The sequence below is a fragment of the Wyeomyia smithii genome, chromosome 3 (assembly GCF_029784165.1).
Source record: "Wyeomyia smithii strain HCP4-BCI-WySm-NY-G18 chromosome 3, ASM2978416v1, whole genome shotgun sequence".
Classification (NCBI taxonomy): Eukaryota; Metazoa; Arthropoda; class Insecta; order Diptera; family Culicidae; genus Wyeomyia; species Wyeomyia smithii.
In genome coordinates, this window is record NC_073696.1 from 38,965,315 (window position 1) to 38,993,156 (window position 27,842).

At 39.7% G+C, this 27,842-nt stretch overlaps 3 protein-coding genes across 5 annotated transcripts in view; 2 read left to right on the top strand and 1 right to left on the bottom strand.

The window, feature by feature from the left end:
- Positions 1 to 27,842, bottom strand: part of LOC129732425 (uncharacterized) — a 269,530-nt gene that overhangs the window by 73,370 nt on the left and 168,318 nt on the right. The window lies entirely within an intron of this gene.
- Positions 7,509 to 10,167, top strand: LOC129732434 (ice-binding protein 1-like). Its single transcript, XM_055693322.1, has 2 exons — positions 7,509 to 8,772; positions 9,534 to 10,167. The coding sequence occupies exons 1-2, from the start codon at positions 7,528 to 7,530 to the stop codon at positions 9,726 to 9,728; spliced, it is 1,440 nt and encodes a 479-aa protein (XP_055549297.1). The 5' UTR covers positions 7,509 to 7,527; the 3' UTR covers positions 9,729 to 10,167.
- LOC129728234 (uncharacterized) lies at positions 10,689 to 27,693 on the top strand. The gene is made up of 2 exons (XM_055686652.1): positions 10,689 to 11,976; positions 27,499 to 27,693. Exons 1-2 carry the CDS (start codon positions 10,726 to 10,728, stop codon positions 27,691 to 27,693), a joined length of 1,446 nt encoding a protein of 481 aa, XP_055542627.1. The 5' UTR covers positions 10,689 to 10,725.

The following is a 27,842-nucleotide window of genomic DNA, read 5'->3' on the forward strand; positions in this document are numbered from 1 at the left end:
AAGCCAGTCGTCGTAGATTCGACTCTCGGCTCAGAAGAGATCATTCACACACATTCTTACACAGTCATCAACATGTGTCAGTGTTGATGAAAGCCACTTATAGTGTGTTTAATGGAATGAGCTCGACTGCACGCCTTCATTAAACCTTATGTTCATCACTGTTTTTAAAAACTTTTGTTCAGTAAGAAGTTTCATAATTACGCCAATTGTTATTTTTTCTCGTTTGACTAAGATTTGGTTACTAAGTTAATTTAGAGTTTTATTTAAAATAATTAGATCAGTTTGATGAAGTTACCAAAAAGATGAAAACAATTTATTTTTTATTCAATGCACTATTTAAGAAGAGTACTTTTTAAGAAGAGTTACCAGTGGTGTGCATGAAAATTGCAGAAATCGACTTTGTCACTTTTCCACTAAATTCCACAGTATTCAAAATAGTAGGGGAAGCTTACCAGTTATGGCAATACTTAAAAAAAATACCAATTATTACATGAACCAGTTATGGTCTATAGAGTTTAAATAAAGTAGTGCCATAACTGGTGCCATTCCCCTCACGCAATATAACCATAACTAGTGCACTTTCCATAATTGGCTCACCTACCCTACATGAATATAAGTACAGTTCATAAAGTCACGAGTAAACTTGAGCAAATGCACGAAAGATTTGGCCGGCAGCAGCAAAATGCACACACTAGCACAGTTGAATGTTACGGCTGACATTTGCGTTAAAAAAATGTAAAGCGTTTGCGTTAAAAAGTGGGTTTTTTCGGGTGGCGGTAAAAAAATATTTATAACAGGTTGATAAATTTCTCACGGAAGTGACGCTCTTGCGAGCGGTCTTCGGCCAGTTAACCGGAACATTCGCCATGGCGGACGAAACCATGCGTGTAGGCATGTTTTTCAGTTTTCTGACGTAGGACTACGTCTTTGTTTTCTATACTAGATTACACTTTGTGAAAAGGAAAATGAAACTGGCAAATGTTGCGTCAGATTTCAAACGGTTATAGCAAGCGAACGACTTAATGCATCTTAGTCATTTATATGTCGGTGGATAGATAAAATGTGTAACAATTTTTTGATATTATGTTCAACATTGTTGCTTTACTGCTTAATGGTGGAAAAAGGTGAAAAGTTCCAAGGTCAAGCTTTCCCATACATATCCCTCGTTATTGGCTTGCTTCCCAAGCACAGATAACAATAACATGGACGAAATAAATTCCACTGCCTACATATTTTGACTCAACAAAGTGTTTTGGTTTGTTTGTCTTTGTCTAAGCTGCGTGGCCACGCCTTAATGGTAAAAATCTACGCTGAACTCGATACAAAAGACTGCGTGGGAAAAATTCAGCTTCAGTTTAGTTTGTTCCACAATAGCGTAGTATTGAAGACGTAGTATTGAAGATGTTTTGGTTTGTTTCTCTTTCTTTCTATAAGCTATGTGGCCACGCCTTAATGGTAAAAATCTACGCTGAATTCGATACAAAAGACACAATAGCGTAGTATTGAAGACGTAGTATTGAAGATGTTTTGGTTTGTTTCTCTTTCTTTCTATAAGCTATGTGGCCACGCCTTAATGGTAAAAATCTACGCTGAATTCGATACAAAAGACTGCGTGTGAAAATTCAGCTTCAGTTTAGTTTGTTCCACAATAGCGAGTGCGGTGCAGCTGTTAAAGGTACGCGACATTGAGAAAAGAGAGCTGCATAGGAGTCAACTTCCAGGCACCGCGGAGCATGTTACCTTTATTCTGCACACGGCAGCAACAGTTACCATCGTACGCTGCAGGATATTTTGCTAGCGCAGCTACTGGAGGGCAGCAACAGTTACCATCGTTCGCTGCAGGATATAATGCTGGCAAAGCTACTGGAGGGCATAGCGGAGAGCAAATTTTATGCGCGGCTAACAAAATATTCAATACTACCGGTGGTGGTGCGATCATCAGCGTTCTATAGCATACATTTCGAGCTGAAGATTATCGAATCGGTTCTTTTTTGAACTATAAATGCTTTAAATAAGAGTTACGAGAATTTTCACAACTACTCCTAGTGTGAAATGTTCATCTATTTCTCAATAATCATTTTGACAATAACGACCAGGGCGCACCAGAGATAAACGGTAGTGTTGCCTATGAATAGTTTATCACAACAAGATATAACCCTCATTTCAAGAATTTTCACTGCTGAATTGAGTGATTTTCCGATTTAATTGTATGTTTGTGCCCACTCGAACTCCGTTATCAGTCAAATATTAGAAACGAAAATTAGTTAATCTAAGAACCAGAGTGATTTTCGCATCGGGAAAGCAAAAACTTTCTTTTGATGCTTATGAAAATCACTCAGTAGTATCGAAAGTGTTTTGGTTTGTTCCTCTTTCTCGAAGCTACGTAGCCACGCCTTAATTGCAAAAATCTGCTCTGAACTCGATACAAAAGACTGCGTGTAGAAAATTCAGCTTCAGTTTAGTTTGTTACACATAAGCGAGAGCAGTGCAGCTGTTAAAGGTACGCGACATTGAGAAACGAGAGCTGCATACGAGTCAACTTCCAGGCACTGCGGAACATGTTACACCTTTATTTTGCATACGGCAGCAACAGTTACCATCGTTCGATGCAGGATATTTTGCTGGCACAGCTACTGGAGGGCACAGCGGAGAGCAAATTTTATGCGCGGCCAACAAAATATTCCTGGTGCGATTATCAGCGTTCTGTAGCACAAATTTCTAACTGAATATTATGGAATCGGTTCTTTTCAGAACTATAGATGCTTTAAAATGAGAGTTATGAGAATTTTCGCAACTACTACTAGCGTAAAATTTTCATGTATTCATGCATCGTTAGTTTTGAAATAACGACTATCAAAAATAAACGGTAGTGTTACCTATGAACAGTTTAGCGCAGCATATAATAATATTTAGTTTAGCATATATTATATATTTAGTCCTACGTCACCATTTCATACAACCCCTAGGGCTGTATACCTTGTAGTATTCTTCGTTTTATTTCTCGAATCCTCCTCAGTTTTCGCGACAAAACTGTTGGAGTAGACCTTACGCTTCAGGTTTGCTCAGAAATTCTTGATGGGACGCAACTTGGAGACTTTGGGCGGGTTCGCCGGCTTGGGTACTACATTGATATTCAGTCGCTTCATCTTCTCCAATGATCGCTTCGAGTAATGGGCCGATGCCTGATCCGAACAAAACACCGCGTCTTCGGTCTTATGGTATTTCTTGATGAACGACGCAGACACTTCGTACTATAAAATTTACCCGGTCACGACCAGTCCGGAGCGAAAGAAATCACCTTCTTGTTGATTGACAACCACAGCAGCAAAAATGGGAAATTTGGTGTGTGAAATGAACTTCACCTCGGAGCTCACTTCCTTCGAGAGGGAAGTAAAATACGAAATGCCCTGCCAGTCGTTGCCATCCAGAGTGAGACAGGTCTCGTCGTCCATCACCACCGCTACGTCGCGATCTGCCGGAAAATTGACCTGAGCATCTTGACCTCTAAGCGCTGCCGCTGCGGCATTGCCTGCAGCTCCGATACCAGTGCACGGGACTGCCACTTTCTGAAATGCATGTCCATGTTCGCCAGGTACTTTTTCACTATTTGGCCGGTTGCACCGACCTTCCAGCCAAGCGTACGCAACGATGTAGCCACTTTTCCCTCGGTCTTTCTCTTCAATATCCTTTAGAGCTTCTTATCGCGGGTCGTCGGCCGTCCGGAACTGGGTTTTCTTTCGATAGTCTGTTGTCCGACGTGCGACAAAGTTCCGCACGGTGTCCGTTTCCGATGCGGCGGGGCACCGTTCTTTGAACGCGCATACTTCGGAACGGAGTAGCTTCACTGTTTTCGCCATCACGGTTAGAGTTCGACTGATAGAGCTGTCAATTTTTTCTGCTGACTAATGGGTTACTATGATTGATGCGGCTTGGCCAGTTCGTCAGTGCGTGTGAAGGTAAACCAATGAAAATCGTCAATTTTTGTCCATTATTTTACCGCAGACGTATTAGGTTATTTTCTCGATGTCTTTTTATTATTATTATTTTCAGTCCCTAGATAGTGTGTATTTTAATCCACTATCTAGGGACCAGTAATTTAATGTCGAACATTTCCATATTGTGAACAGAAAATCTGATTATGTTTTTTTGTGATATTCGCTTATTGCAGGTTACAATCAAAAAGTTAATTGGAATTTACTATCCATTAATCTGTCAACTTTGTATCGATGATGATTGAGTGATAGCTTCATAGCTTTACGAAGTTGGTGTGTGCAAATAATGTCTTCTTACTTACTTTACTTTACTTTTTTGGCTAACGGACCGTTCACCGGTCGAGGGCCGAACGAATTAGAGATGTCCAGCTTCTTCTGTCTTGGGCAGCCGTTCTCCAGTCTCCCCGTACATCAGCAGATCGTGCATCTTCTTCCACCGCGCACATCCACCGCGTGCGAGGCCTACAACGGGGTCGACAGCCTCTTCCTGGTTCTCTACTGAAGATAGTTTTGGCGGCTCTCTCGTCAGGCATCCTGGCTACATGTCCAGCCCACTGAAGCCTGCCCCGCTGTATTACCTTCACTATATCAGCATGTTTGTATACCTGGTACAACTCGTGATTCATACGTCTGCGCCACACTCCATCTTCCAGTTTACCGCCAAGTATCTATCGCAGAACTTTACGCTCAAAAACTCGAAGCACTCGTCGATCAGCTCCCTTCAGCGTCCATGCTTCATGCTCGTAAAGGGCCACCGGGAGTATCAGCGTTCTATACAACGCTAGTTTTGAGCGAGTTTGCAAACTACGGGACTTAGCTTGTTACGTCGTCCGTAGAAAGCCCTGTTCGCAGCTGCAACTCGTCGTTTCACTTCACGACTCATATCGTTGTCACATGTCACAAGCGTCCGAAGATAAACGAATTCGTCAACCACATCAGTACCAACACCACGGGGACTCCCACGCTCTCTGCCAGCTACCATGTACTTCGTTTTGGCAGAGTTAATGACAAGTCCCAATCTCGCTGCTTCTCTCTTAAAAGGTACGAAGGCCTCCTCCACGGCCTTACGGTTGATACCGATGATATCGATGTCGTCCGCAAAGCCAAGAAGCATGTGAGATTTCGTGATGATCGTACCGTTTCTTTCGACGTTTGCTCTTCGTACTGCACCCTCAAGAGCGATGTTAAACAGTAGGTTGGAGAGCGCATCCCCCTGCTTCAGTCCATCCAACGTTACGAACGCGACTGATGTCTCGCCAGCTATCCGCACGCACGATTTTGATCCCTCCAGTGTCATACGGCTCAGCTTTATTAGTTTCGTAGGGAAACCGTGTTCCAGCATGATCTGCCACAGCTCGTTTCTTTTCACTGAGTCGTATGCCGCCCTGAAGTTCACAAACAGATTTCCACCACTCACTGCGGCTACGCGTCAGAACAGAGAGAGGTACAGAGTGGCAAGAGCTGCTGAAAATAGAACCCACCGTCGGAAGAAGCGCGAGTACGAGGAGCTGGTGCTCGCCAGCGCAGAGGACAGCTACGCTCAAAACGACGTGCGGAGATTCTATAGAACTGTCAACAGAGTCAGAAGCAGGAATTTCCCGGTGCCGGTCATGTGTAATGACAAGGACGGCAACCTGCTTACTGATAAACCGACGGTTGCAGCCAGGTGGAAGGAGCATTTTCAGGCGCTATTGAACGGTGAGGAGCCGAATGAGCAGAGCAGGAACAGGATGACGATTATGAGTGACGAACAAGCTGTGGAGCCACCAACACAGGAGGAGCTGAAAAAGGCGATTAGTGAGCTGAAAAACGGCAAGGCCGCTGGGAAGGACGGTATCCCGGCCGAACCTCTAAAAGCGGGAAGCGAGCGGCTGTACTTTGCCCTATCTATAAGAAGGGCCATCGATTGGATTGTGGCAACTATCGAGGGATAACGTTGCTCAACTCCGCATATAAAGTGCTCTCCCGTATCCTGTTCTTCAGAATGAGACCGTTAACGGAATCCTCGGAATACCAGGCTGGTTTTCGACAAGGGCGTTCCACGACGGATCAAATCTTCACCCTGCGACAGATCCTCGATAAGTTCCGGGAGTACAACTTACCGACTCACCATCTGTTTGTGGACTTCAGGGCGTGCAAATAATGTCTTCATTAATTTTTTTTCCGCAAAATATTTTCTAACGGATCGCTTTTTGCGGAGGTACTATGATTTTTGCCATGCGGAAAGTTGAAATGAATGGAGAAACAGGTAAATATTGTTGATCGGTATTCTAGAGTCCTCTAATAAACCTTAGGCAGTTGGCTGAGAAGTTTGTGCAATATTTTTAAAGGTTGAATATTGTTTCTTATCATGAATTTAATATTATTTAAAATTGTCACTGATGATAACGATTGTCGAGCTCGTTGCACTACGCATGCGCTGGTTAACAATTGTCAGAGCAACACATCTGCGCATGCACTGGTAACAATTGTGAAGCCCCTTGGTAAAACACAGTGTTATTTTGATTTTGCATCCCTCCGGAAAACCCACTAGAATGCCCAACTCCCGGAATAACAGCTTTGGGGGGGGGGGGGTTGGCTAATGTCCACGGTCCATACAATTTTTTTCAGAATTTATATGGGCAGTTGTCCACGGAGGGGGAGGGGGGTCAAAATCTTTAAAAATCTGCCCACGTGGTATGTGGATGGCTCCTAACTAGTTTAACGTTTATCTAGTGCACATCGTCTAAATTGTTTTTGAGCAGTAGTTATCAAACGTTCAATCTTCCTAGCTTTTACCACGTGTGTTGGTATGCAAAAAACTTTGTTGATAGCGGTAGTAGCTGGTAGAAAAATACCGATCACTTAGCTCACACCATAGAATAAATTTGCACATTTTCTTCTACATCACGATTTGATTTTATATTGTACCTTGCTGGTACATAAAAAATATATAAACAAAAATAAAATCTAATAGTAAGCTCCTCCGATAGAATCAAATAGCATTAATTTGAAAGTTATAACAGTTTTCTTTGTTTTGTTTTTTCAGCGGGTTTTTTGGACCTCGCTGTATATGTTCGGAATGTTTACGTCAGGGAACAGATCGAAAACAGAAACAGAAAAAGGTGCTATTTTGTGATGATTGTCGAAAGATGTAGGTTTATCATAAAGATTATAGCCATAATTTATAGAAGCAATATTGTTTTCGTCGACTAGTGGATAGCGTCATTTCTCCGGCAGTTTAAATGCTAGGATCGATAGATGAGGCCAATAATATTACGCAAAAAACGGAATTTTTACTAGGCAGTCAAATGTATACGTTTAAAACAAACTAGGTCTCGAAGTCGGAACGGACCGCAAAAAATATGCAAATGTTTTTCTGAAAAAAAGCATATTTTTATTCATTAATTTATGCAAAAAGTTTTCGTTCTATATGGGAATTCTGGTAGAAATGGGGTTCTGTTTAAATATAAAAGAAAGTTCACATTCGTTTTGGCCCAGTTCGACTTTTGCAACCAATTTAGTAGAATCTGTGGATAACGATAGAAGCGGTGCTATGAAGAAGTGTCTTTTACTAATATGTGTCCTCGCGACCGTTGGCATAGTTAATAGTAGTTTAGGTGTATCATATTCGATTTCAACATTATCACAAGTGAAGTCCGCCATTGGAACTGGTGTCAAATCGTTGACGACAGCAATCGCCAATATAAAGGTAGATCCGAGTGCGGATACAAGTGGGGCAGTAACTGCTATGCAGTTGATAGGAACCGATCTGACATCCTCTCTCACCACGCTGTTTACCGCAATTCAAACTGCGTTATCTGCAACTTGTTGCGATCCAACTACTGTGATTAACACTGTGCTAACAGCCATAACGAATGCAGGAACAGCTATCAACACCGCAACAACAGATGCTGCTACTTTGCAAACTATAGTCAAGACTACAACCTTTACGACGCTATTGAACGCCTTGACAACTATGTCAGAAGGAGTTGCGGACATGAGTACTGCTTTTACAAACCTAGAAACCTTGATGGTACAAGTTGTGGCTGCAAGTCCTACGGTTACATCGGCAACAATAACAAATATTATTACCGCGGAAGTTGCGGCGACAGTTGCCGCACCAATAAATACTCTAGTCAGCGGAATAACATTAACAAGTGCCGTAATCACTGCCATCAGTACTGACGTAAGAAACATAGTATCTATAACTACTAAAGTAAATACAGCAATCAACGCAGGAGTTACTGCTTTAACGCAGCCATATTCCTCTTTTACTAACAATGCAAACTCTGCAACAACATCGATCACCAATAGCGCGGCCAACACTATTGCCAGTATCGCGTCATCGTACAACTCTATTCTGGCTAAGGCAGCTAACTACAACAACGGAGACATAAGCCCTCTGACCACCTTCATAGCTGGTTTTTCGACTCTTAGCACGACTGCACTTACTGCAATATCAACGGCGGTAACGAATGCTTTAAATACTATTCAAGCCACTCTAACAGCACAGGAAGCGGTCATTACACCGGCAGTTATGATGGCGGCTGCCACCATCACTTCGACCTCTCTGACAAGCACAAGTAAATTTACCTCGACGTGTTTGGCCAAGTATTCTGCACAGCTACAGGGATCTAGCGTTTCGATGCAACGCTTTTCGTCCTGCGTGTCTTCCGAAAGCAGTTCGGCGTTGACGGCTACCGTGTCACAGGAGTTCAACATTATATCTGCCGCCATGAGTGCACCAGCGTTAAAACTGAACCTCTGCACGGTCACGAACGGACAATGCAGCTCGACGGTAAGTTGAAGTGGTTTGCTTGATATTTCGAGTTAGTAAATTGAAGAATGTGCGATAAAACTGCTTTTTTTTGCAAGCGAGTGAATTGAATGCCACGGTTACGAACCAGTATTCGTTCAGAATAGTTGTGAAACCGTTTCTTTCGAATGATCACGGCTTCGAAATATGACTGATTTTTTTTTTCGATCATTAATCGAATTTTTCAACAGTATCAGACTGTTTTCAACGAATAAATTTTCACATTTTTCTAGGAATTCAATTGTGAGAAAACAGAAAAAGTCTAATGTGTGATCAAGTGTGCATTTCATAATGTAAAGAATTTATAATGTGCTTCCAACAACGTGTAGATATTTTACACAAATAAATTTGAAAAGTTACTTTCCATGATAAATATTCAAATCAGTGAAAAATATGTGTTTCATTGAAAAATGAATTAAAAACTGTCACAAAGATGAAATTTTGTTGTGTTCTAGGCTGAACATAATTTCGATTAACTTTGCTTTTTTTTGTTCAGAAAAATGTATGATTTTTGTCAAAGTTGTCATACAGAACGCTTGAAATGTATGCTCCAAATTGCGAAAAAACAACAAGGGCTCGTTGCTGATTGCGCATATACGTTAATCAGTTTTCAATTAATGATAGTAACATAAACTATTCTGAACAAATGCTGATAAATTGATTTCACAATTGCTCTGGTGTTTTATTACAACATCTTGAAACTTTCGTAATTTTGGTATAACATATTTGACTTATACTTGCAGATTTTCAGTGCCTTCACGGATTTAGCGACCAGCGCCCAAAATATGTTCAACGTAATCTCGTCAATTGCCAGTACTTATGAAGCTACGATGACGCTCCGAGTCGATACCTGCCTTACGGCAGTCTCCGGTGACATCCAGGATGTGATAACACAGACTCTAACAAGCTTTACTAACTGCCTTACCGCGGGTAGTTAAATAGACGATCCTCGAGTTCTCTAGCAGACAAATAGCGAAATTGTTTATCACCCTGGGCCATCACGACAGTCGTCATTTCAAAAACCCGTTTCTGAAAATGGTTTGTCAAACCTACGAAAGCATTCATCAAATCAGGGCTCATGTTTACCAGTTTAAAAGATAGATTCGCTAGTAGCGAATCGTTAATAGATTTCACGCTGTTTTTTTTTTTTCAATGAATTCACTTGATGGGGAAGGAAACATGCGGTTTTTGTTGAGATAGAGAAAACATGTATTTAAACTAATAAACGCTTAACAGTTTCTGCACAGTTTATAGTTGATTAATATAATTGGTAATGCAAAAAAAACGGGACAAACCAAGATGACCACTACGGGGAATCCCAACTAAGGCTGAAAGATAGCTTGTACTGACGAAAAACCATAATGCTTTCTAGTTTATTGTACATGTCATAATTGGAAATTGGAGTAACAAAATGTCAAAAATAAAAACCATGTTGTAAAAACTTTGATTTTATAATACATATACCTTGCTGGTTTATTGTGGCTGACCTGTTCTGACTATGAAGTCTAGCGGGTTTTGAGCTGGGCACATCAAAGGTTGAAGTAAACTGCGTTATTTATTTTTCCAATTTATCCACACCGAGTGTAAAGCGTCGGTAAACATATTCGTAAAATATGTTCAACCGTTGTGTGTATAATTGCCTACACACAAGTGAAAGCATTCGCGAAGGTTTTTAAAATAAAGAAGACGAAAAAGGCTTAATTGCTGACTATGAGGTCTAGCTGCCTTTCATGTAAATTGATAAAAGCTTGAGGAAGATGTATTAATATCTGGCTTAACACATGAGTGGTAAATGTTTTACTGGATTTCTCATCTGGCCATCTGACAACGGTAGTGTTCTGTTCAAATATAAAAGAAAATGCCCACTCGTTTCGGCACAGTGCGACCTTCGCAACCAATTCAGTAGAATCCCTAGAAAACGAAAGGAGCAGTGCTATGAAGAAGTGTCTTTTGCTAATATGTGCCCTCGCTACCGTTGGCACAGTTAGTGGTCGGTTAGGTGTGTCGTATTCAATCTCAACTTTATCCCAAGTGAAATCCGCCATTGGAACAGGCATCAAATCGCTGCAAACAGCGATCACGAATATAAAGATAGATCCGGCTGCGGATACAAGTGGAGCAATCACTGCTCTTCAGTTGATAGGAACCGATTTGACAAATCCCCTTAACACAGTGTTTTCCGCAATCCAATCTGCGATGTCTGCAACTTGTTGTGATCCAAGTACTGTGATTAACAGTGTGCTAACATCTTTAGTGAATGCAGGAATGGCTATCAACACCGCAACAACAGATGCATCATCTTTGCAAACTGTGGTGAAGACTACCACCTTCACGACGCTAACTAGTGCCTTGCAAACTATGTCAGATGCAACTCAGGAATTGTCTAATGCTTTTACTAACCTAGAAACTCTGATGGTTCAAGTTTCCGCTGCAAGTCCTCCATATACATCGTCGAGTATAACCAAAATTATTACCTCGGTATTTGCGACGACAATCGCCGCACCAGTAAAAACTCTAGTCAGTGGAATATTATCCATAAGTTCTGTGATCACTACCATCATTACTGATGTTAGAAATACAGTAACTATCACTACCAAAATAAATGCAGCAATCAACGCAGGGACCGCCGCATTGATACAACCGTGGAAATCATTCACTAACACCGTGAACGCTGCAACAAAATCGATCAGTAATAGCGCCACCAGCACTGTATCCAGCATCAGAGCATCGTACACCTCCATTTTGGCTAGATCTACCAACTACAACAATCGAGTTATGGACCCCCTAATCACCTTCTTATCTGGTTTTACGAGCCTTAGGACGAACACACTTTCTGCAATATCAACGGCGGCCACTACTGCTCTACATACTATTCAAGCTACTCTAACAGCACAAGAAGCAATCATCACACCGGCAATTACAACCGCGGCTGCTACCATCACTTCGATCGCCATGACAAGCACAAGTAGATTTGCCTCGACATGCTTGTCTAAGCACTCTAACACACTACATGGATCTAGCGTTTCGATGCAACGCCTTTCGTCCTGCATCACACAGGAAAGCAGCATCGCTTCGGTGATGGCGTCTGCTGTGTCACAGGAGTTCAACACTATATCCTCCGCCATGAGTGCACCAGCCGCCAAATTGAAACTCTGCATGGTTACGAACGGACAATGCAGCTCAACGGTAAGTAATGATTTTTTAGAAAACATAATTTCGTGTCAGTGTGGCCGTTTCTGGTTTATGAAAAAGCGGGTCATTGAACGATGTGAGGAGGAATTATCCCTTTCAGTTGTTCGTTTAGTTGATTCATTGTGCATTGTCAGTCGCTCGAGCTTATCACAGAAGCAGCCATTGATATATACAGAACTTAGAGCTATTGTAAATTTTAAAAATTTCGATTACAACTCCCGAAATTATTATTGAAAACTTGTAGAGTATCGCACTGAATTTCTCTGAATCTCTCCGTTCTTCCTATTTATGAGCGTCAATTTGGATTAAGGATAACCAAACAGGTTGTTTAAAAAATACTCCTCAAAAACGGTTTATGTGATATACATTAGTGGTTACTAATCTTTCAATTGTTTTTCTAAGATTACCTAAGTAGGTACTTCCACATACACAAAAATCTAGAGAAAAATGTGGTAAAAAAATCTGCAATTTGGTTCCTCAGTCTACTAAAAAATTATTAAACTGATAAATTATGTATACAGTTGTTACTTTTAATAATTGGATATTTCTGATTCAAATATGAAAGGACTGAGACCGAAGTGAAGTTTTGCTGTTCCACTTGCAGATGTGGTATAATCTGCCTATAAGTGAGAATGGAATAATATGCCATAGACATGTTTCGATATTATTTTAAGTAATTTTAAAGTATTTTAGGTATTATTTCGGTACAAAAGTTTCGAACATCCATGGAAACTCTTTTAATCAGTATATCACCCTTCATATATTCTTATGCTGGAACCTTTCCGTTGAGTTGAAACAAAGGAATTCGCAGCCAAATTCGATCCGGCAGGTATTTTCAACGTAGCAGCCTTTTTTTTCGTTTTTTATTTCAAACACAAAGAAAGTTGACAAACCCGTGTGTAATTTGGCTGATGTGCATTCTTTAAGGATTATATCATGCTCGGTTTGAGACTAAAATGAATTGTAACTGTTTGAAACAATATGGAAGAACAAGTGAGGATAAGAAGGACAAGGATACCTCTTAGGAAGAATATTGCTATTGTAACCAGGGCCGGCGTCACGTTATTTTCCCGAGTGGGTAGTAAGGAATAGTGAAGGTTCATGGGTGACAAAAACGTAGCCGGGGGGCGACCTTGTGATACCTGAACATAATTTTACGAAAAATCGACAGTGCATCAACAACACTGTGCCAATGGAATGTTTAAGAGAAATTAGATTTTCGAATTTCGTTTAGTAGTATGTAATGTTTCCCATGAATTTCCCATAGAAGGTTATTGTATAGGCTTATTTGCAAAAGCAATTCCCCGCTTTTGCGAGTGGGTTTTCGAGAGTTTACCGGAACATTCGCCATTCTGTACGAAAACATGCGTGTAGGCATGTTTTTGAGTTCGTTTTTTCATTTTATTTATCAATTTGTTGGAGTAGGTCTTACGCTTCTGGTTTGCCCGAAACTCTAGATGGGACGCAACTGGGGAACGTTGAGTGGGTTGGCGGGCCTAGGTACCGCAACGATTTTCAGCCGCTTCATCTCCTCAAACGATTGCTTCGAGTAGTGGGCCGACACCAGGTCCGGCCAGAGCACCGCGTCTTCGCCCCTATGGTATTTTTTGATGAACAACCCAACTTCCGGCACGCACTTCGTACTATAAATTTCCCCGTTCACGGCCAGAACGGAGCTTCTCGTTGATTGTCAGCCACAGCGGCACCTTCTTTGACTACTTGGTGTGTGAAACGAATTTCACCTCAGAGGTCACTTCCTTCGTGGGGGAAGTAAAATACGGAGTGCCATGCCAGTCGTTGTCATCCAGGGTGGGATAAGTCTTGGCGTTGACCACCACCGTCACGTCGCGATTCGCCGGTATCATCGACTCTACCATCTTATTCACCCGCTGACACTGCGTCATCACCTGCAGCTCCGAGACCTATGGATGCCGCTTTCTGATGTTCATGTTCGCCAAGTACTTTTCCACTGTTTGGCCGGTTGAACCGACCTCCCGATCAAGCGTTCGCAGCAATGTAGCCACTTTCCCCTCGGTTTTCCTCTTCATCATTCCTTGGAGCTTCTTGTCGCTCAGGGTCGTCGGCCGTCCGGAACCGGTCTTTCTTTCGATGCTCTGATTGTAGTCCAACAGTGCCAAGATGTTATAGATACCGAAAAGAGCGTAACCGGCGTCCCTTTTCCGTACGATGTCTGTTTTCGACGCGGCGGGTAACGTTCTTTGATCGCGCACATTTCTAAACAGAGTAGCTTCACTGTTTTCGCCATCACGGTTAAAGTTCGAGTCAATTTTTTTCTGCTGTCTCATGGGTTACTATGATTGATGCTGCATGGGTAGCACAGAGAACAGACGTTCATCTTATTTTTAAAAGATGTGTAAAAACTTGCAACCGTCATTTACTAGCAAGTGGTAATGCTCCCGCTACGTGGCGCTCTGGGGTACCACAAGACAGATGTCGTTAGTGTATCAATGTATTTTGATCCAAATTTTTACACACGATTTTCAAATTTCTTTATATGAACATGAATGTCTGTTCTCTATGTGGGTAGTTTCGTCAGTGCGTGTAAAGGTAAACTCATGAAAAATCGGCATTTTTTGAGCATTTTTTTAATGCAAACGTTAGGGCTCAGCAATTTTGTCTTCTCGAAAAAGTCTCCATCCAAAATTTAAGCCTAATCAAATTTCTGATAAGATTTCACTAACAGTCGTGAAAGTCTTACATTTTTGACCAACCTAAAAATGCACAAGTGTAGTTCTTGAAGTTTCCGAAATCGAATTTTTTTTTGATAACAAATCTCTTAGAAATGCACGAAATGTCGAGATCTGATGTTGTTTCATAAAAATTTGTTTTAAAAACAAAAGTTAAATTTCAGGGACAAGGAAACTTTTGCGTTGGGAGACTCGAGCTACACCAGAACAAACAAGAGACACTCCTAGTTCGAACATTTCTTTCATCGATTGAAAAACTGTAACTTTGACCGCTTTGAGGCTCTACTTACCGAAATCCGATTGAGCTCAAATTTGGCATGGGAAATTTTTACGAGAAAACAAAACTTTGGAATTCTGTCGTAAATGGAACTCTCTATCGTAAATGAAACAATTAAAAAAATAATCCTTCTCTCTGAGAAACGTTACAACTGTACATAAATCTGTAGATTTAAAACCTCCAGCTAAACAATATCCATCAAACAGCGCTCGCAACGTTACCTTTTATTTGGTTTTGTCCGATAGTTCCGTGTGGGTAAATACCCATATGGATATTTTTGCTGCTGAATGAGTCCTGTTGCAGCCGTATAGAGCAATGCATGAATTTGGTTTTCTGAGGTAGGTGATTGAAATAAATGAGTTTGCGAGTGCAGATACCGGACTATAATATCAAATTTAGAGCTTTTGAGTGAGTTTTCTACCTAACGGGCATTCTACCTAACGAGAAGTCTAAAATTCACTAAGCAAAATCCACTCCAAGGATTAGTAGATGAGTTTAGTAAGAAAATATTCGTTTTTTCTAGTTTTCAAAATTAAAAAAAAGCACTTTAGCCCATTCTGATTTGGTATCACAGGTTCGCGTCCGACCTGTAGGTATGGGGAAACTGTAATAAAAGGCCCAGGCAGGGCAGACGCGCCACTGAAATACGGTAAGACAGTACACGATTTTTCGTTCTTGCGTAAAACACTTAGGCATGGTACACAAATTATGTAACGCATAAAGGGAGGGGGGGGGTAGTAGAGACAGTTACGTAACTGTGATGTTTGTTCGAAATTGAAAATTCGGAGGGCTTCGTCAGGTGGTATGCATTGTGGCAGGATTCAGTTTGCCAAGCTCTACTGCTTCTATTTCACCTAGAAACTCAATGTATGTTAACTTACCTTGAAGCGTTTATTTGCAATTCATAGCAATGAAACTTGAAGAAACGAGTAAAGTTTTACAAGTTTTCTTTCTCTCTCTGCTGCTGGCAAACTCAATCAAATGCTGACTACAATAGAAATGGCTTGACCAAAAAGGAACTGTAATAGTGGCCTTTTTACAATTAGATTTAGAAGCTGTGTTGAACTTTCTGTGACTTTTCTTAATTTTTACAATAAGATGAAAAGTAGGAAAGTATGACAGAAAAATATGAGATGAAATTAGGCAGCTTACTAAAGAAGGATGGCAGTTTAAAACATTACAATCGAGAATTGATAATTGATCCTAATAGATTTTGTAAGCGATAGGCAGGAGCGGACGAAAACTGATTTGAGCTGCAGGCGAAAACTTATTTTTGCGCCCCCTTCATTTTGTCGTTTATTTTTTACGCGGGGGATATGTACCTCGTTAAAAAAACCTAAATTAATCCACCTAGCGGTCAGACTCAGCCTTGCTCATTCAAACTTATTATTTGTAAAAATAGATTTTAATGAATGCCTAAATCCAAAAAGGTGTATTCACTCTTTGGGTTCTAAAATATTGATGTTGTAAATACAGTATAAAATATGAAATTTGACGTAATGTTAGTGCTTCAAAAATAGCGAAATATAAGAAATGACTCTTAATGTCGAACAATTTAATCACGAGTGAAACCGGGAACATTCAAATAGTACGATACCACATTTAAATCATGTTGAGGCCATATATATTGATCAAAGCAGCTATAGTGTTGAATAGTCTTTGAATTTCTATTCTTTACAAAACTTTTGAACAGTATCTCAAATTTTTATGAAGTTTGTTATTTGTAAGTTTGAGAGATGACTCGTTTGTATGACACTAGTTATGTTCGAATAAGTCGTGTAATACTTGAGATAATAGACTTTCGTTGTTTTACAAATTAAAACATCACGGTTGCTTAAGTTTGATTAGAATCAAATGAAAAGGGAACGTATGGGGAAGCCAAACTTTGAAACCACGTGTTCAATCATAATTCATCACTTAACCCTTAACTATCCCGTTCATTCGATATCAATATTGTTCAAATCTGTTGTGTAGTTTCTAAGATAATGAAGTATAGTGATTTTCACATTTCGATACATTACAGACGAAGTTACATTCCGATTACAGCAAAATTCAATAGGGTGTTATGAGGCAGCTAGATCTTTCATGTGATACTAATTCTGTGGAATTCGCGTCAACCATCTCCGAGAAAAGTAAGTGAGCCCAAGTAGTCATCAGAATATGTTTCTTTTCATAGCTGGATTTCACATTTTTAAACATTACAGGAAAAGTAATAATCCGTTCGCAAAAAAAATCAATAGAGTCTTATGGGGCAACAAAACTTTCCATATGACACAGATTTTATGAAAATCGGTCCAGCCATCTCTGGGAAACATGAGTGAGATTAAACAGTCTCCAGAACACGTTTTGTTTCTGTAACTTCTGAACCATATGTTCAATCTTCATAAAATTCAAAAGTTGAGGGTTTTTAGGTAGCCCGTTCATTTGAAACCAATTTTGTTCAAATCGGTTGTGTAGTTTCTGAGATATTGATGTTTCGTGATTTTTACATTTTGATACATAACCTCTAAACTAGAAACCAGATTACAATAAAATTCAATAGGGTCTCATAGGGCAACTTGACCTTTCATTTGCAATTGATTTCATTGAAATCGATTCAGCCATCTCTAAGAAAATCGAGTGAGATTGGGAGAGCGTTACACACACACATGCAGAAAATGCTCAGCTCGTCGAACTGAGTCGAGTGGTATACGACATTCGGCCCTTTTGAGCATTTTTATACCTTTAGTTTTTGCAGTGATTGCTATACCTTTCTAGGAGAGGATAATACGTGCCCCGAAAGCAATCAAATTATTGATTTATAAGTGAAATGAGGGACCAAACTTGCTAAAAAGTGTACAGTTGTGATCTGTGATGCTTTGTTTAAGTGTGAAAAGTGGAGGTTTTGTGAAAAACACAGTGTTCTATGCGTGGAAGTTATAATTTATCCACGAAATCAAACTGAAAATTGTTAGGCCAGTTAGGTTGCGTGAGTGTGAGTGCCTACTTCGTGCGTCGCGCTAACAAGCGGTTCATTATTAACGTGCGATAATGGAGTGCATATGGTGGTGTGAACGAAGAGAACGACACTTCCTGGAGAGCGGAGAGAATAGCGTTGCGCTGTGCTAGTCGGCGTTTGTTTCGCTGGCATAGGCATAACCAAACTAAAACAGATGAGTATATGTTTTTTGTATCAAACATTTCATGAATGTAAGGCTATGTGTGTTGTGGTTTTTAGCGGGCTTTGGACTTTGGCAGAAGCGTGAATGTGTGATCTGTTGGGTGCACGAGGTGTGGTAGCTTTTCGGCTGCGAGTAGGGTTTTTTTTTGTTTGCGCGATGAGTCTTGAAATGTTTTACTTTTTTTCTCCCACAAGAATCGTCAGGTGAGGTAGGTTATCTTCTTATCAACGGGCTCGATACGACATACACGATTCGCTTTTGGAATTTTATTTTTTTTTTTCTAATTGGTCCGCGTTCGAATATGGTTTACATCATGTGATGATCCACCGGATACCACGTAGTTGCCAGTTTGAGGAACGACGTTGCCGTGCCGTTGCCGTTTGATTGTGGCCGTTATGAATGTTTAACTGTTGCAGTTTCGATTGTCCATATAGAAAACAGAGTGCAATTAAGATGTTTTTCTGGAGACTTTTTTCGTGTGGTTTTGTGTAATAGTGTTGTTTATTAGAATTTATGGTAGAAAAGATTAATTAAGTTGTATTTACTGATGTGTCGTGTGCCATGAATTTTTAAACTCACTAACTCTCGCATGACAGGTAATAGAAAATTCAATGGAGTCGAGTTTGACTTTCGAGGATTATTTAGTCAGCCTGAAATAATCATGATTGGTTTGGTCCTGTCAATAATTTCAAGACTTTTGATTAGTATGTACATCCACACCTGATGTTTGCACTTAATGTTTTAGATGCACCAAACTTTGCCATTTTTCTATCTTTCCAACAGTATCACACCCATTATAAGGTAATGGGTAGCTACACTTAGTAATGAGCCAATATGACGCATAGTATACTTTGAATCCGTCATCTACCACGGTGTTGCACGGTCAGGCTTCAAGTAGGGTTTTATTAGCAAACATGTTCTCACCTCGAGAGCAATGGTGTGGTTTATGAAAGCTGGGAGTATGGTGCAGTGATAATACATGAAATCTTATGCTTCACTTTTCCGATTTTTCTAGCTTTTGGGCTGTTTATGTTTTGTATACAATGTTCCAAACATGACTAGGTCGGCATTTTGTTAACAAACTTAAGACCATATATTGGTCAATATGGAAATTTGCATTTTTAAATTATTAAGGCTTTGCATGCATGAAACTTTGCCAATTTTTTTTTTTTATTTAATAGGCAACATTCGCATCGACAACTAAGATAGAATCGGCGTGAAAAGTCGTGTCCCCGAGTTTCTGCGTCGGTAGGAGGGAATAGAGCGGTCGTGCATAGTGCTTCGATGTAAACTGCGTTTCCGGCTCGGGAGCATTTTACTTATAAGAACGTTTTTAGAATATAGTGATTTCGAGGGCTATACCCAGATACTTGTTCATGTCTCACTGTGACTGTTTAACCGAAGATTTCGTCCGGTCGATAAATATCGCGATTAACGAAAACACAATGTATACCCTCTAAAGAATCGCGTCGGCCGACGTGCAGTCGTTTCTTCGAAAGTACTCGGGATTGACAAATAGCTGATGGCTACGAGTAGCAAAGGCTACATCGCGGACCGTTTGGCAAGAAATATACTCATGGTTCGTTTTCGTAATAAGCGCGCATCATTGTTATATTCTGTTTTTCAGGTGTGTTTTTCGCGGGATCGTATCGTTTTTTTTAGAGCAGACAAAGTGTATACGAGAAACGTCGTTGGTCGATTTGTTAGGTAGAAATGTCCGGTTGAACGAACCCCTAGAACGAACCCCATGAGGTCGAATTATCTAAAGATAGATCAACAACGCGCCCTTGATTTCGGTGTAAAAAGGGACAGGGGATCACCTTACGAGGAGATACCATATCATTTGAAGTTGTCCCAATTTGATCAAAGGTCTAGTATTCTCGCGTACGATTTATTGTTGCGGTGTTACATTGTCAAACTGAATAAGTTCGAATCGCATTATGAATATCGTGGCGGATATAATGAACTTGTTCGCGCGATACTTGTTCTAAAGAACCCGACACTCGAAACCAGCGCATCGTTTACCAAAACGAACCCTGCGGTGTACCTTGCCCTTTCTCCAGCATCCCAGTGATTTCTCGTGGAAGTGCAGAGGTGTTCTCGGCTTCCAATAAGCGAGTATCATGTCAACATTTTCCTATACAAATTCCTTCTTTGACCTGCATTCGGATGCGGCCGGCGCTGGTATTGCCTAATACAAAGATTAAGGTCACCAGTTTTTACACATTGAGGATGCATGTTGGTCCCAAACATCATCTATTGGTTCTCTGTGTTATTACAGCTGATCTGGCAATAACGGAGTAGCAACCGCGGGCGGTCAATCATGCTCATGCTCATGCTCATGATTGCTATACCTTTCTAGGAGAAAGGCAAAAAGTGAAATGATAGAAATGACTTTTAATTTCAACTTCAATCCCGAGCAAGGCCGCAAACATTGAAATAGTACAATATTAAATTTAAATGATGTTGAGGCCACATATTTTGATCGTAGCTATAGTTTTAAACAGTCTGCGGGTTTCGTTTCTTTCTATAACTTTCAAACCACATGTTTAAACATTATGAAATTCATTGTTTAAGGGTTTGAAAGCCCATTTATTTGAATTCAACTGTGTTCATAGCTTCTGAGATTTAAGAGCGCTTTTCACATTCTGACGCAGCGCCAAAACTAAAAGTTTGATTTCAATGAAATTCAATAGCAACCTAAGCGGCAAATAGACCCTTCATTTGACACCAAGATAGAAAGAATCGGTCAGACCATCTCTGAGAAAAGTGAGTGCGAAAGAAAGGTGCACTTACACACGTACACACCCACACTCAAACATATACACCTATACATGCATATATGCAGAAAATGCTCGATTCGTCGAACTGAGTTGAGTAGTATATGACATTCGGCCATTTCAATCATTTTTCTACCTTTTAATTAGCCAGTGATCGTAGGAGAAAGTCAATATGTTTACTTTCATTATGTGATTTCACATTTTTTATGAACAACGGACAAAGTTACAATCCGATTGCAATGAAATCCAATAGCAACCTATGGGGCAACTAGACCTTTCATTTGACACTAATTTTGTGAAAATCGGTTCAGCCATCTCTGAGAAAAATGAGTGAGTTTAAACAACCTCAGGATAACTTTTCTTCACATAACTTTTGAACCATATGTTCAATCATAACGAAATTCAAAAGTTAACGGTTCTGGGGACAGCCCAATCATTTGAAACCAGTTTTATTGAAATCGGTTATGTGGTTTCTGAGATATTGATGTTTCGTGATTTTTACATTTTGATACATAACCTCTAAGCTAAAAATCCGATTACAATGAAATTCAATAGCAACCTATGGCGCAACTAGACCTTTCATTTGCAATTAATTATATGAAAATCGGTCCAGCCATCTCTGAGAAAAGTGAGTGAGAAAAAAAAAGTTGCACATACACACACACATACACACATACACACATGCATACATACATACAGAAAATGCTCAGTTCGTCGGAAGAAGTCGAGTGGTATATAACATTCGGCCATTGGGACCACTTTTATACCTTCGGTTCCAGTGATTGCTATACCTTTCTAGGAGAAAGGCAAAACATGTAAAAAACAGCGATAATTTGAAAATCAGCGTGAAAAAAAAACAGCGATAATTTGAAAATCAGCGTGAAAAAAAACCGCGTTAATTCAAAAATCCGCGTCAAAAATCGCGGTAATTAAAAATCCGCTTAAAAAACCGCGCTAATTCAAAAATTAAAAGAAACCACCAAGAAAGGTTTTGAAAAAACCCAAGACGCTCTACGACGGTTATTTCTGATCTTTCGAAAGGCGGAGGGTTTTTGTTTTTGACTAAGTCATTTACTCAGTAAACACTCAAAACCCGTGAAATTTTTGAATTCGCGCGGTATCGCATAAAAAACCACGTTAATTCGAAAATCCGCGTAGAAAACGTGTTAAATGAAAAATAGCGGTAATTCAAAAATCCGCGTAAAAAAAATCTCGTAAAACATCCGCGTAAAAAAGAACCTCACTGTATATCAATAGTTATGTTCGAAATCGGACATGGATTCCAGAGAGTCCGGTCCCAAGTTTTCCCGGTTTCAATGTCCGATTTAATTCCGGACCGGACCAGAATGGAGCTATCTGGACCGGGTAATGTTCCCGGAATCCGGAAAAGTCCGGTTGAAAATCAAACTCAACGTGATTTAAATCATAAGCAGCAGACTTTCAGGTTGCTTCATCTGCATTTCTATGTAGGGTAGGGAACATATTCTAAGCAGCTTTAGGAACCGCCTGTGTATTCAGACGAAATACTCGAAATGTGTTGGGTGAAATCCAAACAGTAGTATATCTATCGTTTCCTCTGTCAGAACTTGTTTTCAGACTGTAAAACTAAGTTAGCAAACTTCAACAATCATCAATTAAAGTTACCATTCGAGGGACACTATTCCAATCACCCCGAACCTATTTTAAGCAGTTTCCATCTGTTTTGCAGGCGTTTTTTTCAGCACCCGAAGTGGCTCCTGAATGGCTGCAATATAGGTCGATTTGTTTCTAATGGTGATTTCTGTGTTATTTCTCTTTGATTAACGGTATTTCTTATATTCGTAAGACAGCTAGACAATCAAAGTCTTCGTTTCCATCATTGAAATTGTCGATATTGATCAAAATGCAGGAGTTTGAGGCCTGTTTTCTTCGACTGATTAAAATAGGCGCTACTGCTTAAGCCGTTCCTTACCCTATGTGCGTAATTTCAATCCAAGTAACATATTTTAAAGCAAATGTAGATGTTAGGGTGGCAATGACTGTATGGAAAAAATTTCATCATCGAATTTCAAAAACCGTATGTATATTTTGTTTATTGGCCCAAAAGACCATTTGTACAAAATTTCAGCTCAATCGGACACGATTTAGGAGTGCCTCAGAGCGCTCAAAGTTGTGATTTTTCGACCATCAAAAATCTACCAAGGAAGGAGGAGTACATGAAATTGGAAAAATCGAAACTTTTTTTTCGATGCCAAATGTCTTAAAAATACTTAACCCTCTAGTGCCCAATGCCGCCATCTGTATTATACAAGAAAAATACGAATTTTTATTTGCTTTTTAATTAATGTTTCAAAAAAAATCAAAAGTACATATTCAGTGGTTGAGAAACATCGTGTCACTCGTAATTTGACAAATACAACACTTTGAGAAGTCAAGTAAAAATTCACAACAAAACTCGTTTTGAAAGGTTTTAATTCAATCAAACTGATTCTAACATGCATAAAAGACTTGATGATTTACTTTCATTAAAATAAAGCTTGCTCGAAAAAATTTTCATTCTCTGACTTTGGGTGGACTAGAACGGAACCAATCGCACCGGATTTCAAACAGACCAGAAAGAGCTTGTTCCGATTCTTGACCGAACTGGACCGAACTCCGGATGCAACTTTCCGTTTCAATCTCGCACATATTGAAAAATTGAGAGCGTTTTTTATTGACTCGATAAGCAATCCTGAAAAAAATAGCCAACTAAATTCGCCAAACATTTAACTTATTATTGTGGTTTCGAATTTTGGTTTTTTTTATCTTTTCGCTCCCATATTTGGCGCCTTCCAATGATTGACGAGCACAATAATGAACAATAATGAAATGTTTTTGTTTTTATTTTTACAATTCCAAAACTGGTTAGCGTGGAGTCTAATCAAACCGGACTGTTACAACCAGAGAGAGTTTTCCGTGTTGGTAAAAGTGTGCCATTTTTCAACTTGTCGAAATCTAATTTAAAGTGCATAATATAACCTGAATACACATTATCTTGCGCAAACTGTTCAGAATAGTAGAATAGTTTGAATGAGATTATTATTAAACTTTAAATTTACTTCTACGTAAAATCTTCATTAATAGCAATAGCAGCTTATAAGCTTCCTTACCTAAATTAGAAAATACCAGATATTTCGCCATGAAATATATTAGTACAACTTTTATTGCATAGCCGGTAGGATTTTGATTGAACCAGTTTCTATAAAAATAGAAATAGCTAATATAGGAAACTCCTTCGATGGAACCAAATGGCACTGATTCAGTATAAGACATCTGCGCCGCTGTTTATTTTGAGTCGGCGCTTAAGCTTCGTTGTATTTGACTATCTTTACAATATTTAGACTTTATTTCCTTTTTTTTTTTGTTTCCCAATAAAACTTTGTATGTTAATCACTATTTATTTTATTTTGTTGCGAAAATATGAGCAGTTTCTTAGAAGGCATTCTTAAGTTCCCCGTCGAACACACAACGGTTAACTCAAAAAAACATCTTAAAACCATAATTGTTTCAACAAGATTTTAAAAAAAAATCACTACAGTTGAGGTACAAGTTGAATTTTTATTTTTGATCCACGATGTCCATTTTAAAATCGAGACCAACCGCCCGCCACCGAGAAAAAACTGCCGTCTCCGCTGCTTATATGATCGGTGGACAGGTCTAGTAAAGTGAATTCATAACCCCTTTCTTTATTCTTGTCAGCAGCTCTTTCTGATCCTAGCTTACGATATAGGATACTAACTGACTAATTAACGTTATAACGTTAACTCTTCGAAGATTTAAGCGCTGAAACCAATAAAGTATACAACCTATCAATGATAAAAAATGAAATTTTCGTTAGGCGAAGAAAGTATATGCTGGAAATAAACTAGGTCTCGAAGTCGAAATGGATCGCAAAAAAAATGTGAATAAATTCCCGACTACGACTCAACAAAGGAAGCATATAATTTATTTCTAATTTATGCAAAAAAAAACTGTCATTCTGTATGGGAACTTTGGCAAAGATGGTATTCTGTTTAATATAAAAGAAAGTTTACGCATGATTTGACACAGTCCGAGATTTGCAACCAACACAGTAGAATCCCTAGAAAACGATAGGAGCAGTGCTATGAAGAAGTGTCTTCTGCTATTATGTGTCCTTGCGACCGTCGGTATAGTTAATTGTAGTTTAGGTGTGTCATATTCGATTTCGACTCTATCACAAGTGAGTTCAGCCATTGGAAATGGTATCAATTCGTTGACGACAGCGATCGCGAACATAAAGATAGATCCAGCAGCGGATACAAGTGGAGCTGTAACTGCTATGCAGTTGATAGGATCCGATTTGACAACTCCCCTTACCACACTTTTTTCCGCAATTCAAACTGCCTTATCTGCTACTTGTTGTGATCCAACTACTGTGATTAACACTGTGCTAACAGCCATAACAAATGCAGAAACAGCTATCAACACCGCAACAACAGATGCTAGTGCCTTGCAAACTGTGGTCAAGACTACCACCTTCACGATGCTATCTAGTGCCTTGCAAACTATGTCAGAGGCACTTCAGGGTATGAGTACTGTATTTACTAATCTGCAAACTCTGATGGTTCAAATTACCGCGGCAAGTCCTGCGTATACATCGTCGACCGTAACAAAAGTTATTACCTCGGCAGTTGCGGCGACTGTTGCTGCACCAATAAAAACTCTAGTCAGTGGAATAGCATCCACAAGCTCTACAATCACATCCATCACTGCTGATGTAAGAAATACAGTTACTATTACTACCCAAACAAATACAGCAATCAACGCAGGAATAGCCGCATTGGTACAGCCATGGAAATCATTTACTACCACCGTGAATGCTGCAGTAACAACGATCACTAATAGCGCCACCAGCACTATATCCAGCATCAGAGCATCGTACAATTCCATTCTGACTAGACCGGCTAACTACAATAACGGAGTTATGGACCCTCTGAACACCTTCTTAGCTGGCTTTTCGACTCTCAGCACGAATACACTTTCGGCAATATCAACGGCGGCTACAAATGCTTTAAGTACTATTCAAACCACTTTGCTCGCACAGGAAGCGATCATCACACCGTTAATAACAAACTCGGTTACCGCCATGACTACAGCCGCCATGACAAGCACAAGTAGATTCGCCTCGACGTGTTTGTCCAAGTATTCTGCACAGCTACAGGGATCTACCGTTTCGATGCAACGCTTTTCGTCCTGCGTCACACCGGAAAGCAGTTCGACGTTGACGGCTACGGTGTCACAGGAATTCAACAGTATATCGTCCGCCATGAGTGCACCGGCCGTTAAACTAAACCTCTGTACGGTTGCGAACGGACAATGCAGCTCGACGGTAATTGTAGTTTACTTGCTATCTCAAGTCTCAAGTCATTATTTTTGCTAGCGAGTGACTTCAATGCCGTAGTTACGAACCAGTGTATCTTGTTCGATAAACTTCATCATCAGTGAAACTCTAAATAGCTGATCAATGTCGGTGACACTATTAGAAAACATTAGCAGAATATTTATGCGAACATCAGTCTAGTTAATCAATCTGTTGTAAGCCAGAAAGCTTTGACAAATTTTCTCTCGAAATTCTTGAAATTTCTGCACAGTAGAATGCGAAATATCGCACAGGAGTTCTCTCCTGTTGAAGTTCCAGCGGGTGTAAAGTTTAAGAACGATAATGGCTTGCCAGTTGGTTAATGTCTATGATGCAAGAAATATTAACAACACAGATGATTGAAAAAACGCTGTGAATGATTCATTTGTTTAGGCGACATCCATAAATTACGTAACGCAAAAAACCCCAATTTTGGACCCCCACCCCCCATATGTAACGAAACGTAACGCCAACACCTACCCCCTCCAAAAAATTACGTAACGCTGCAAAAGGACTTCCTTGACAAAAATGCTCGTTTTTGAAGAGTCGCTCCAGAGATTTTTCATTACGTAACGCTGAACTCACCGCTCCCCCTCCCCTGTGTAACAAATCGTAACGCTCAAGGATGCCCCCCCTCCCCCTATGAGCGTTTAGTAATTTATGGATGTCGCCTTAGTTTCCAAAAAATGATAAAATTTATCATAATTTCGTATCACTTAAATTAAAAAGAAATATAAATTTTGTTCCAGTAATGTTGAATTTGCTTTCGTGATTTTTTGTATCAGCTTTAAATATAGTATTCAACCAGGATGAATTTCCCTAATATTCAGTTCTATTAGAAATTAAACATAAATCATATGTATATGAAATATTATATGGTCAATTTAACAACAAATAAGCCCAGTAAAAAAGGTCGCCGAAAAGCAAGGTAAATGATTAACAATACTAATAATAATGTTTTATAGTTCAACATTCATTATCATGCAATTTACAAAAGCTGTATCTTGCATACAAGTTTGTGTTGAAAAATTCCTTTTTTTCTTCTCGGTGTTGTTTAGTTTTTGCACCGAATATCTCAACAAATACTAATTGATTGATTTGATTAATTGCATACACCAGTACCTTGCGTTTTACTTCCACATTTTAAAGCTATTCTTAATCCCGATATTACACATGTTACTATCACTTGCAGATTTTTGCCGCCTTCACCGATTTTGCGAGCAGCGCCTCAGATATGTTCAACGTAGTTTCGCAAATTGCCAGTGTTTTTGAGGCTACGATGACGCTTCGAGTCGATACCTGCCTTGCGGCAGTCTCCGGTGACATCCAGGATATAGTCACAAAGGCTCAAACTAGTTTTACCACTTGCCTTACCACTGGAAGTTAAATATTGTAGACGGTCCTTTCAATAAATTCACTTAATATTGATAAAAAATTTGTTTTTTTTTCAAATAGAGAAAACATGCATCCTAACTAATTTCAATGCTCAAAAGTTTCTGAACAGTTTGTACTGAATAATGCAATTGACAATGCGAA

Bases quoted from the DNA above. Each gene is read 5' to 3' on its own strand.
- LOC129728234 (XM_055686652.1), top strand. From the start codon at position 10,726: ATGAAGAAGTGTCTTTTGCTAATATGTGCCCTCGCTACCGTTGGCACA. The intron at 11,977-27,498 runs GTAAGTAATGAT...TATCACTTGCAG, and splicing joins ACGGACAATGCAGCTCAACG to ATTTTTGCCGCCTTCACCGA.
- LOC129732434 (XM_055693322.1), top strand. From the start codon at position 7,528: ATGAAGAAGTGTCTTTTACTAATATGTGTCCTCGCGACCGTTGGCATA. The intron at 8,773-9,533 runs GTAAGTTGAAGT...TTATACTTGCAG, and splicing joins ACGGACAATGCAGCTCGACG to ATTTTCAGTGCCTTCACGGA.